This window comes from Hemiscyllium ocellatum, chromosome 3 (assembly GCF_020745735.1).
Source record: "Hemiscyllium ocellatum isolate sHemOce1 chromosome 3, sHemOce1.pat.X.cur, whole genome shotgun sequence".
NCBI classification, from domain to species: Eukaryota; Metazoa; Chordata; class Chondrichthyes; order Orectolobiformes; family Hemiscylliidae; genus Hemiscyllium; species Hemiscyllium ocellatum.
This window is the reverse complement of record NC_083403.1, coordinates 1,886,461-1,899,821: the sequence shown is the minus strand read 5'-3', so window position 1 is coordinate 1,899,821 and position 13,361 is coordinate 1,886,461. Positions and strand designations below refer to the sequence as shown.

At 57.2% G+C, this 13,361-nt stretch overlaps 1 protein-coding gene across 1 annotated transcript in view; it reads left to right on the top strand.

The window, feature by feature from the left end:
• Positions 1–13,157, top strand: part of cmtr1 (cap methyltransferase 1) — a 28,687-nt gene extending 15,530 nt beyond the window's left edge. The window contains exons 9-12 of the mRNA XM_060855370.1: positions 3,549–3,667; positions 8,261–8,357; positions 10,687–10,819; positions 12,974–13,157. Of these exons, the coding sequence (XP_060711353.1) occupies positions 3,549–3,667; positions 8,261–8,357; positions 10,687–10,819; positions 12,974–13,157 (533 nt within the window). The remainder of the gene's footprint in view (positions 1–3,548; positions 3,668–8,260; positions 8,358–10,686; positions 10,820–12,973) is intronic.
• The last annotated feature ends 204 nt before the right edge of the window (positions 13,158–13,361 follow it).

Below are 13,361 nucleotides of genomic sequence, written 5' to 3'. Positions count from 1 at the left end.
CCCCTCACCCACCCACCCACCCTCGGCCTGCTCCCCTCCTCTCTCTGTCTGCCCTTTTTTCACAGGTGTGGTTTCTAGAATACGGGGAATAGACAGCTTTGTTACTCTGTTTAAGAAAGGCAACAGGTAATCTGAGAAATACAGGCAGGCGGGCCAACCCTCAGTGGCAGGGAAATGTTTGGAGAAGATTCTAACGCACAGGATTCTCTTGTATTCTGTGACGAATGCGGGAGCGTCGGGATGGCAGGGGTGGTCGTGTCTCAAGTTAGATCAAGGTTTTTGAGGAAGTGAGAAAGATGATTGATGACATCATCAGTGAGCCTCGGGTGAAGCAATGCTGAACATTCCTGCTTTTTATTGATATGTTTGGGTTTTTTTGGATTGGCGATGTCATTTCCTGCCCCTTTTCTCAGGGGATGGTAAATGGGGTCTAATTCGGTGTGTGTTGAAAGAGTTCCAGTCTATCACCAACCCAAAACCCAAACATATAAACAGAAAGCAGGAATCATCAGCAGTGCTTCATCCGGAGGCTCACTGAAGATGTTACCCAGTATGGAGACGAAACGTCTGAGCATGAACCTTCCAACTCAGTGAGCAAACCTACGTACAGAACCTCAACCTGAGCTACAAACCTTTGCAAAACTCTCTATGATTGATGTGGCGAGGGCAATGGATGTTGTCGTCACGGTCTTCATTAATGTTGTTGTGGTTCTGGTCGCTGCTGCAGTGGCCGGTATATTGGGTCCAGGTCGATGTGCTTATTGATTGAATCTGTGGATGAGTGCCATGCCTCTAGGAATTCCCTGGCCGTTCTCTGTTTGGCTTGTCCTATAATAGTAGTGTCCTGTAATAGCTGTCCAGCAACGGACAGCTGGAACTGACAACCAGAAGCGGCAGAGACAAACCACTACAAATGCCGGAGGAAAGATCACAGAAGCGCTTCACAGGAGGCTCCCAAGCACTGAGGATGTCACCTAGACAGGGGACGAAACGTCTGCAACACAAACTCCCAGCTCGGTGACAGAACCACAACAACGAGCACCCGAGCTACAAATCTTCTCCCAAACTTTATTCCTGCCTTTGACACGGTCAGCTGGTCCGGGAGGTTTAATCCCATCTGTTCTGTGCTGACTCAGTAAGTTGTGGCAGAAAATTGGCAGGGTCAGAGAAGGCAGAGGGTAGTTGTGGAGGGGTGCTTTTCTGACCGGGGGTCTCTGCCCACTGATGTTCTGTGTGGACCCGTGTTGTTTGTAACATATATATTAGACTGTGGGCTGGCACGGTGGCTCAGTGGTTAGCACCTTGTCCCCGTGTCTGCGTGGGTTTCCTCCGGGTGCTCCAGTTGCCTCCCACAGTCCAGGGATGTGCAGGTTCGGTAACTGGCCGTGCTAAATTGCTCATCGTGCCCAGGGATGTGCAGGTTCGGTAACTGGCCGTGCTAAATTGCTCATCGTGTCCAGGGATGTGCCGGTTCGGTAACTGGCCGTGATAAATTGCTCATCGTGCCCAGGGATGTGCAGGTTCGGTAACTGGCCGTGCTAAATTGTACATCATGCCCAGGGATGTGCAGGTTCAGTAACTGGCCGTGCTAAATTGCTCATCGTGCCCAGGGATGTGCAGGTTCGGTAACTGGCCGTGCTAAATTGTACATCGTGTCCAGGGATGTGCATTACTCAGGGGTAAATCTCGAGTAATAGGGAAGGGGAATGTGTCTGGGTGGGTTACCCTCCAGAGGGTTGGTGTGGATTTGTTGGGCCGAAGGGCCTGTTTCCACATTGTAGGGATAGTATAAAAAATGATCCCGGTGAAAATGTTGGTGTTCCGGTTCATAGTCTGCAGACGACATAAACATTGGAGGAACGAGGGAAGTTTCCAGAAAAGCCCAGCCGATGTGACAGTACTGCTGGAGAGAGCTCTGACTTAATGTTGGGAGGTTAGTGACCCTTCCTCAGGGGTTCAGGACATGTGGGCAACCCCTGAGGAAGGGTCACTCCACCTGAAATCTTCACTCTGATCTCTCTCCACACATGGTGCCAGACCTGCTGAGCTTTTCAAGTAATTTGCGATTTTGTTCTGGATTTACAGCTTGTACCGTTGTTTGGGTTTATGTCAGAAACGGGGGGAGTCCGGGATTGTCAGGAAGGTTGTCAGAATTGAGCTGGAAAATGGGAAGCCTTCAGCAGTGGGATAACAAGTGTCCGGAGAGAGATGATTTCTGTCAGGGTGAAAAGCAAGGCTTCCCGGTATCGGGAATGCTGAATGACGAAAGAAACCGAGGGTTTGGTGAGGAAAGAGAAGGAAGCTTATGTCAGATAGAGACGGCAGAGATCGGGTGAATCCTGAGGCAGGAGGAGGATACTAAAGAGGGAAATCAGGAGATGAAAACGGGGACATGAGATAACTTTGGTAATTAGGGTGAACGAGAATCCAAAGAGATTTTATAAATACATTAGGGAGAAAAGGGTAACGAGGGAGAAAATAGGCCTCCCTCAGAGATCAGCAAGGCGGCCTCTGTGTGGAGCCACAGAAAATGGGGGAGATACTAAATGAGTATTTTGCATCAGTATTTACTGTGGAAAAGGATATGGAAGATATAGACTGTAGGGAGATAGATGGTGACAGCTTGTTTGCACATTCTCTCCGTGTCTGTTTGGGTTTCCACCCGGCTTCCTGATGAAGAGCTCCTGTTACCCCTCCCTGTCACCCTGTGATGTGTCCTGTCTCTCAGATACCCTGTTACCCCTCCCTGTCACCCTGTGATGTGTCCTGTCTCTCAGATACCCTGTTACCCCTCCCTGTCACCCTGTGATGTGTCCTGTCTCTCAGATACCCTGTTACCCCTCCCTGTCACCCTGTGATGTGTCCTGTCTCTCAGATACCCTGTTACCCCTCCCTGTCACCCTGTGATGTGTCCTGTCTCTCAGATACTCTGTTCCCCCTCCCTGTCACCCTGTGATGTGTCCTGTCTCTCAGATACCCTGTTACCCCTCCCTGTCACCCTGTGATGTGTCCTGTCTCTCAGATACTCTGTTACCCCTCCCTGTCACCCTGTGATGTGTCCTGTCTCTCAGATACCCTGTTCCCCCTCCCTGTCACCCTGTGATGTGTCCTGTCTCTCAGATACCCTGTTCCCCCTCCCTGTCACCCTGTGATGTGTCCTGTCTCTCAGATACCCTGTTCCCTCTCCCTGTCACCCTGTGATGTGTCCTGTCTCTCAGATACCCTGTTACCTCTCCCTGTCACCCTGTGATGTGTCCTGTCTCTCAGACACCCTGTTATCTCTCCCTGTCACCCTGTGATGTGTCCTGTCTCTCAGATACCCTGTTCCCTCTCCCTGTCACCCTGTGATGTGTCCTGTCTCTGTCTCTCAGATACCCTGTTCCCTCTCCCTGTCACCCTGTGATGTGTCCTGTCTCTCAGATACCCTGTTCCCTCTCCCTGTCACCCTGTATGTGTCCTGTCTCTCAGATACCCTGTTCCCTCTCCCTGTCACTCTGTGATATGCCCTGTCTCTGACTCCCTGTTCCCTCTGGCTGTCCCCTCCTCAGGTGAAGGTGGTGTGGATGGTGATGGTGATGTCACACGCCCGGAAAATATCACGGAATTCCGTCGCTTTGTCTTGGAGAATACCGACTGGAAAGGAGTTCACTTCCTCATGGCTGATGGGGTATGTCTGAAAGATCACATCTCACCCTCCCAGGACAGGGACAGGGACAGGGACAGCACTGGGTCAGATACTGAGTACAGCTCCCTCTACACTGTCCCCGATCACACCCTCCCAGGGACAGGGACAGCACGGGGTCAGGTACAGAGTAAAGCTCTCTACACTGTCCCCCATCTATCACCTCCAGGACAGGGACAGCACGGGGTCAGGTACAGAGTAAAGCTCTCTCTACACTGTCCCCCATCTATCACCTCCAGGACAGGGACAGCACAGATAGTTGCAGGACAGATACAGATTGAAACTAAAAGTGCGCATAGAGTTGACACCACCCAGGACTGGTATGGAAACAGAATGTGGCCATTCAGCCCATCAGATCTGCTCCTTCATTCTATCATGGCTGATATCTTTCTTCACCCCCATCCCCTGCCTCCTCCCTGTACCCCATGACCCCCTTACTCATCGGGAACCTCCCTCCCTCTCTCTCTCTCCCTCTCCCTCTCTCTCTCTCTGTCACAGACACACTCAGTGAGTTGTCCTCCCACAGCCCCCTGCAGCAATGTGTCCCACAGATTCCCCCCACCCCCACCCTCTGGCTGAAGAAATCCCTCCTCCTCTCCGTCCCTTCACCCTGAGGCTGTGCCCTCGGGTCCCAGTCTCTCCGACAGCAGAAACATCATCTCCATGACCACTCGATCCAGGTCTCTCAGGGTCCGGGAAGTTTCAATCAGATCCCCCTCCCCCCATCCCTCTGACCCCCATCGAGTACAGACCCCGTGTCCTCAGCTGCCCCTCGTGTGACCAACCCTCCACCCCCAGGATCATTGGTGTAAACCCCCTGTGGACCCTCCTCCCTCCAACACCAGCACACCCTTCCTTAGATACGGGACCCCAAACTGCTGACAATATTCCCAATGTGGTCTGACCGGAGCCTGGTCCAGCCTCAGCGGGACATCCCTGCTCTTGGATTGTATCCCTCTGGGAATTCACACTAACATTACATTTGCCTTCCTACCTGCCAACTGAAGCTGCCTGTTAACCTGAAGAGAATCCTGAACCAGGATTCCCAAGGACCTTTGTGCTTTCAATTCCTGAAGCCTTTCCCCATTTAGGGAATGGTCCACCGCTCTATTCTTCCGACCAAAGTGTAAAGCCTCTCACTTTCCCACGTTGTATCCCACCTGCCACTGCCTTGCCCACTCTCCTGGTCTGTCCAAGTCCTTCTGCAGCCTCCCTGCTCCCTCACCCTGACCTGTCCCTCCACCTAGCTGTGTCTCTCCTGGGAACATAGCCACACTGCCCTCAGTTCCCATGTCCAGACCGTTCATGTATAATGGGAGGAGCTGTGGTCCCAACACTGACCCCATGGAACTCCACCAGCCACCAGCTGCCATCCTTTATCCCCCACTCTCTGCCTTCTGCCAGTCAGCCAATCCCCTCTCTCCATGCCAGGGCCTTGCCCCTAACACCATGGGCCCTTACCTTGTCCAGTAGCCCCCTGAATGATGACCATCCCCTCGCCTCTGCCCTGTCACTACTTTGGACTATTTCTTTTCTTACGTAGCTATTTTTATTGAAAAAGATGTTTGAAATTTTTTACAGAATTGCAAAAATAGTACAACGCAGTGAATTCCAAGTTTGGGAGAAGATTTGTAGCTCGGGTGCTTGTTGTTGTGGTTCTGTTCGCCGAGCTGGGAATTTGTGTTGCAGACGTTTCGTCCTCTGTCTAGGTGACATCCTCAGTGCTTGGGAGCCTCCTGTGAAGCGCTTCTGTGATCTTTTGTCCGGCGTTTATAGTGGTTTGTCTCTGCCACTTCCGGTTGTCAGTCCCAGCTGTCCGCTGCAGTGGCCGGTATATTGGGTCCAGGTCAATGTGCTTATTGATAGAATCTGTGGATGAGTGCCATGCCTCTAGGAATTCCCCGGCTGTTCTCTGTTTGGATTGTCCTATAATAGTAGTGTTGTCCCAGTCGAATTCATGTTGCTTGTCATCTGTGTGTGTGGCTACTAAGGATAGCTGGTCGTGTCGTTTCGTGGCTAGTTGGTGTTCATGGATGCGGGTCGTTAGCTGTCTTCCTGTTTGTCCTATGTAGTGTTTTGTGCAGTCCTTGCATGGGATTTTGTACACTACATTGGTTTCGCTCATGCTGGGTATCGGGACCTTTGTCCTGGTGAGTTGTTGTCTGAGAGTGGCTGTTGGTTTGTGTGGTTGCAGTTCTGGTGTACTGCAGTGTGTTGTGGCTCTTTGGAACAGTGTCCTGATGCAACTTAGTTTGTGTGTGTTGGGGTGGTTGCTTTCATAGTTCTGCAGCACACTGCAGCGCACCAGAACTACGATAAGAGGAAGAGGAACACCTATACAATGTATTCACCAAAAACGGATACCCCCGCAATTTCATCAACAGATGCCTAAGGGAAAGACAACGGAACGAGGACATGCCACAACCCAAAGGACTAGCCACACTCCCATACATCAGGAGCATTTCCGAACTGACAGCCAGCCTACTGCGACCACTAGGACTCATAACAGCACACAAACCAACAGCCACTCTCAGACAACAACTCACCAGGACAAAGGACCCGATACCCAGCGTGAGCAAAACTAAATGCAGGGTACAAAATCCCATGCAAGGACTGCACAAAACACTACATGGGACAAACAGGAAGACAGCTAACGACCCGCATCCATGAACACCAACCAGCCACGAAACGACACGACCAGCTATCCTTAGTAGCCACACACGCAGATGACAAGCAACATGAATTCGACTGGACAACACTACTATTATAGGACAAGCCAAACAGAGAACAGCCAGGGAATTCCTAGAGGCATGGCACTCATCCACAGATTCTATCAATAAGCACATCGACCTGGACCCAATATACCGGCCACTGCAGCGGACAGCTGGAACTGACAACCGGAAGCGGCAGAGATAAACCACTATAAATGCCGGAGGAAACATCACAGAAGCGCTTCACAGGAGGCTCCCAAGCACTGAGGATGTCACCTAGACAGGGACGAAACGTCTGCAACACAAATTCCCAGCTCGGCGAACAGAATTACAACAGTTGTGAATTCCACTTAACAATATGACAACAACCCCAATGTCAGAGATTAGGTGTGATCTTCGTGGGGATTGGCACAACAATCAACAGACAGGAGGTTCCCTCCCAGTTGGGGAACACTTCAGTGGTCCAGGGTATTCAGCCTCGGGCCTTCGGGTGACCATCCCCCAAGGTGGACCTCGGGACAGGCAGCAGAGGGAAGGGGCCGAGCAGATGCTGATAGCTAAGTTCGGTACCCATAGGGAGGGCCTCAACTGGGACCTTGGGTTCATGTCACATTACAGGTGACCACCATTGCACTACACACACAGACAGATACTCCTACACGCACACGCGCACACACGCACACACACACACACAGATATTGTGTGGGGTGAATTTGTCCTTGCAGAGTTACATTGCACTTTGCTCAAAAGCTGCACACATTCCTGTAAAACTCCGAGTCAATTCCAATCAATCTAAACATCATGGCATTGACAGAGAACACAGGGGGCTAACACCTTCAACATATTGTCCAGCTATCACCATTGCTAACAGCTAACCCGAGAATGCAACTTGTTTAAATAAAAAGGTTTTGTGACTTACACGTGAAAGTGAAGCTATCACTGTATTCTAACAGAGGAAAGGCTTAACAATCAGTTTTTCAATGTATAATTTCAGTTACATCACACTAAATTCTTGCTATAAATTAGTTAGGATCGCAGCTCCACAATCACGTGATGAAGGAGCGTCGCTCCGAAAGCTAGTGTGCTTCTAATGAAACCTGTGGGCCTGTAACCTGGTGTGGTGGGATTTGTAACGTTGTATTTATAGGGGATTCCTCCTCCCTGGAGGTCCCCGAACCAGCCAGAGCCAACACAAGCCCTGAACAGTCTGGCCAAAATATCTGTCAACGCAGTTCAAAAAGGGCTCCCATGTTCTACAAAATAACGATATTATTGGTGCACCGTATTGGTCAGGAAGTTGTGGAGGGTATATTCCAGGGCTATCATACACCAATCCGGGACTGTCAGATGTTCACTGGGACCCAGTTTCAGGGAGAGCCCTTATTCTGGAACTCCCCAGCACAGCTGTCCCGCCCCCCCCCCCCCCCCCCCCCCCCCCCCACAGGAAAACTCCCTCAGCACTTCCCAACTGACACTAAAATATAACTCATGGCCTGTCAACCACTCCCAGGGACAGCATGGGGTCAGATACAGGGTAAAGCTCCCACTACACTGTCCCCCATCACACCCTCCCAGGACAGGGACAGCACGGGGTCAGATACAGGGTAAAGCTCCCACTACACTGTCCCCCATCACACCCTCCCAGGACAGGGACAGCACGGGGTCAGATACAGGGTAAAGCTCCCACTACACTGTCCCCCATCACACCCTCCCAGGACAGGGAGAGCACGGGGTCAGATACAGAGTACAGCTCCCACTACACTGTCCCAATCACACCCTCCCAGGACAGGGACAGGGACAGTACGGGGTTGGACACAGGGGACACCCTCACTGTCGGGTCTCTCTGATGAGCTTGTTCTGTGTCCAGGGTTTCTCGGTGGAGGGACAGGAAAATCTGCAGGAGATCCTCAGCAAACAGCTGCTGCTGTGTCAGATCCTGATGGGACTGAGTGTCATCCGGACAGGTAATGGGGGGGGGGGAGGGTGGGTGTCTGTGGGACACGGTGAAGGGGGGAGGGTGTCTGTGGGACACGGTGACGGGGGAGTGGGGGGAGTGTGTGCGGGAAACGGTGTTGGGGGTGGGGGAGTGTGTGCGGGACACGGTGACGGGGGTTGGGGGAGTGTGCGCGGGACACGGTGACGGGGGTGGGGGAGTGTGCGCGGGACACGGTGACGGGGGTGGGGGAGTGTGCGCGGGACACGGTGTTGGGGGTGGGGGAGTGTGCGCGGGACACGGTGTTGGGGGTGGGGGAGTGTGTCTGCGGGACACGGTGTCGGGGGTGGGGGAGTGTGCGCGGGACACGGTGACGGGGGTGGGGGAGTGTGCGCGGGACACGGTGTCGGGGGTGGGGGAGTGTGTCTGCGGGACACGGTGATGGGGGTGGGGGAGTGTGTCTGCGGGACACGGTGTTGGGGGTGGGGGAGTGTGTCTGCGGGACACGGTGACGGGGGTGGGGGAGTGTGTCTGCGGGACACGGTGACGGGGGTGGGGGAGTGTGTCTGCGGGACACGGTGACGGGGGTGGGGGAGTGTGTCTGCGGGACACGGTGACGGGGGTGGGGGAGTGTGTCTGCGGGACACGGTGACGGGGGTGGGGGAGTGTGTCTGCGGGACACGGTGACGGGGGTGGGGGAGTGTGTCTGCGGGACACGGTGACGGGGTTGGGGGAGTGTGTGCGGGAAACGGTGTTGGGGGTGGGGGAGTGTGTCTGTGGGACACGGTGACGGGGGTGGGGGAGTGTGTCTGCGGGACACGGTGATGGGGGGGGGTGGGGGAGTGTGTCTGCGGGACACGGTGTTGGGGGTGGGGGAGTGTGTCTGCGGGACACGGTGTCGGGGTGGGTGGGGGAGTGTGCGCGGGACACGGTGACGGGGGAGTGTGCGCGGGACACGGTGACGGGGGTGGGGGAGTGTGCGCGGGACACGGTGTCGGGGGTGGGGGAGTGTGTCTGTGGGACACGGTGACGGGGGTGGGGGAGTGTGTGCGGGACACGGTGATGGGGTGGGTGGGGGAGTGTGCGCGGGACACGGTGACGGGGGAGTGTGCGCGGGACACGGTGACGGGGGTGGGGGAGTGTGCGCGGGACACGGTGTCGGGGGTGGGGGAGTGTGCGCGGGACACGGTGACGGGGGTGGGTGGGGGAGTGTGCGCGGGACACGGTGACGGGGGTGGGGGAGTGTGCGCGGGACACGGTGATGGGGTGGGTGGGGGAGTGTGCGCGGGACACGGTGACGGGGGTGGGGGGAGTGTGCGCGGGACACGGTGTTGGGGTGGGTGGGGGAGTGTGTCTGCGGGACACGGTGACGGGGGTGGGGGAGTGTGCGCGGGACACGGTGACGGGGGTGGGGGAGTGTGCGCGGGACACGGTGTTGGGGGTGGGGGAGTGTGCGCGGGACACGGTGACGGAGGTGGGGGGAGTGTGCGCGGGACACGGTGTTGGGGGTGGGGGAGTGTGCGCGGGACACGGTGTCGGGGGTGGGGGAGTGTGCGCGGGACACGGTGTTGGGGGTGGGGGAGTGTGCGCGGGACACGGTGACGGGGGAGTGTGCGCGGGACACGGTGACGGGGGTGGGGGAGTGTGCGCGGGACACGGTGACGGGGGTGGGGGAGTGTGCGCGGGACACGGTGATGGGGTGGGTGGGGGAGTGTGCGCGGGACACGGTGACGGGGGTGGGGGAGTGTGTCTGTGGGACACGGTGTTGGGGGGTGGGGGAGTGTGTGCGGGACACGGTGTTGGGGGTGGGGGAGTGTCTGTGGGACACGGTGTTGGGGGTGGGGGAGTGTGCGCGGGACTCGGTGATGGGGGTGGGGGAGTGTCTGTGGGACACGGTGTTGGGGGTGGGGGAGTGTGCGCGGGACTCGGTGATGGGGGTGGGGGAGTGTCTGTGGGACACGGTGTTGGGGGTGGGGGAGTGTCTGTGGGACACGGTGTTGGGGGTGGGGGAGTGTGCGCGGGACACGGTGATGGGGTGGGGGAGTGTGCGCGGGACACGGTGATGGGGTGGGTGGGGGAGTGTGCGCGGGACACGGTGACGGGGGTGGGGGAGTGTGTCTGTGGGACACGGTGTTGGGGGGGGTGGGGGAGTGTGCGCGGGACTCGGTGATGGGGGTGGGGGAGTGTGCGCGGGACACGGTGTTGGGGGTGGTGTTGGGTATGGTATCTGAGAGCCTGACTCTGGACCGTTGCCTCACTGTGTGATCCCTGCGGTCCGGCCTGCTCCCAGGACCGTACCCTGCTGGCGTCTCCTTCACTGGGTCTCCCCTGACCTTCGCTCTTCTCCTGTTCATTTGCAGGTGGCCATTTTGTGTGTAAGACCTTTGACCTGTTCACCCCGTTCAGCGTGGGCCTGATCTACCTGCTGTACCTGTGTTTTCAGCGCGTTTCCCTCTTCAAACCTGTCACCAGCCGCCCTGCCAACTCTGAACGGTGAGTCCCCGCCAGCCTGGCCTGGCCTGGGCTGTGTGCCCAAACACTCAGCTTCCACATCCCCCCCACCCTGCTCTGGTAGAGAGTTCCAAAGGATTTCTACCTCAGGACCCTTCAGCCCCAGGGCATCAGTGTGGGCTTCCTCACTGCCCCTCCCCTACCCACTCCCCCCCCCCCCCCCCCCCCCCCCCCCCACCCACTCCTCCCCCCCCCCACCCACTCCTCCCCTCCCCTTACCCCAGTCCCAACCATCCAGCTCAGCACCTCCCTCAATGACCTGTCCCACCCGTCTATCTGCCTTCCCACTCCACCCCCACCCCCACCCCCATCCCCCTATCACCCCCCCACCCCCATCCCCCTATCACCCCCCCACCCCCCATCCACCTATCACCCCCCCCCACCCCCATCCCCCTATCACCCCCCCCACCCCTCCCACCCCCACCCCCTATCACCCCCCACCCCCACCCCCCCTATCAACCCCCCCACCCCATCCCCCTATCACCCCCCCACCCCCATCCCCCCATCACCCCCCCACCCCCATCCTCCTATCACCCCCCCACCCCCATCCCCTATCACCCCCCCACCCCATCCCCTATCACCCCCCCCACCCCATCCCCTATCACCCCCCCACCCCATCCCCTATCACCCCCCCACCCCCATCTCCCTATCACCCCCCCACCCCCATCTCCCTATCACCCCACCCCCCCCCCCCCCATCCCCCTATCACCCCCCACCCCCACCCCATCCCCCTATCACCCCCCACCCCCACCCCATCCCCCTATCACCCCCACCCCCACCCCATCCCCTATCACCCCCCCCCCACCCCCATCTCCCTATCACCCCCCCACCCCCATCCCCCTATCACCCCCACCCCCATCCACCTATCACCCCCATCCCCCTATCACCCCCACCCCCATCCACCTATCACCCCCCCACCCCATCCCCCTATCACCCCCCCACCCCCATCCCCTATCACCCCCCACCCCCATCCCCCTATCACCCCCCCACCCCCATCCCCCTATCACCCCCCCACCCCCATCCCCCTATCACCCCCCCACCCCCATCCCCCTATCACCCCCCCACCCCCATCCCCCTATCACCCCCCCACCCCATCCCCCTATCACCCCCCCACCCCCATCCCCCTATCACCCCCCCACCCCCATCCCCCTATCACCCCCCCACCCCCATCCCCCTATCACCCCCCCACCCCCATCCCCCTATCACCCCCCCACCCCCATCCCCCTATCACCCCCCCCCCCCCATCCCCCTATCACCCCCCCCGCCCCCATCCCCCTATCACCCCCCCCACCCCCATCCCCCTATCACCCCCCCACCCCCATCCCCCTATCACCCCCCCCCACCTCCACCCCCCCCCCTCCCATTTATCTCTCCACCCCAGAGGCTCCCAGTCTCATCCCTGATGAAGCCTCGATCCCCCTGCTCCTGGGATGCTGCCTGACCTGCTGTGCTTTTCCAGCCCCATTCCAAACGACCCCAGCCCTCTCAGGAAATGCAGTTCTCCCTATCTCGGAGCTGGGGGGGGGTATTCGTCTTGTTTCAGCTGTAGCCGCTGGCCAGGGCACACACCTTACCTGCAGTTACTCTGCCTCCCCCTTACAGTATCTTGTCCATTTCAGTATGGCCGCCTCTCGTTGATTGAAATGAGAGAATCCAGGCCCCGTTTGTCCAAAGGCCAGGGTGCCTTCCCAGGAGCTGGTCTGGGGGATGTTTGTTCCAATCCCTCTATGGCAGTAACCTGTTTCCTGAGACCAGGAGTCCCGAACTACGCTGAGTCCTCCAGGTGTAGTCTCACCACGGTCCTGTGCAGCTGTTCTGTGGCGGCCTAGACCCAGGCCTGAGCCCTTAGCCCTTTCAAAGCTTCCCTCGTCTTTTCAGCAAAGCCACCTGATTTCTGGTCATCAGCAGGTCAACCCCTTTTCAACTTGTTGACTTAATTTCCACGATGCCACATCAATCGCAGAGGAGATGTCCCAACCGTTTCTCCCCTTCCGTTGTTTATCTGGTGGGTAAGTATCCGTGTGTTCTCGGAGAGGTGGGAGTCTGGACGGGGACTCAGCAGGTTCATCTTTCTGAGGGTGTGCCTTGTGCTGGTGGGAAGGGTCTGCTCTAACCCCTTTACTCACTCCCTGGCAGGTACGTCGTGTGCCGCGGGCTGAAGTCAGGGACAGAGGCCGTGCGTGATTACCTCTTCACTGTCAATCTGAAGCTGAATTTACTGAAGTCCAGTGAGCAGGATGTGAGCAGTGTGGTCCCCCTCAGCATTCTCAAATCAGACAGCAGCTTCTACAATTCCATGCTGCAATCAAACGAGCGGTAGGTAGGCCGTTCCCTGACACGGTGAGCCTTGTGTTTGTGTCTTTGAACCACCCCCGCCCCAGTTTCCATGTTCTCCAATCTGTCCGCTGTGCCGTCCCACGTCTCTCTCCTTCCCCAGTGCGTTGGTCCAGCTTGCCTTCTCTTCCGAACTGTCTCCCCCACCGTTGTTACCCTCTGTATGAACCCACTCTTCAAACTCTCCCCT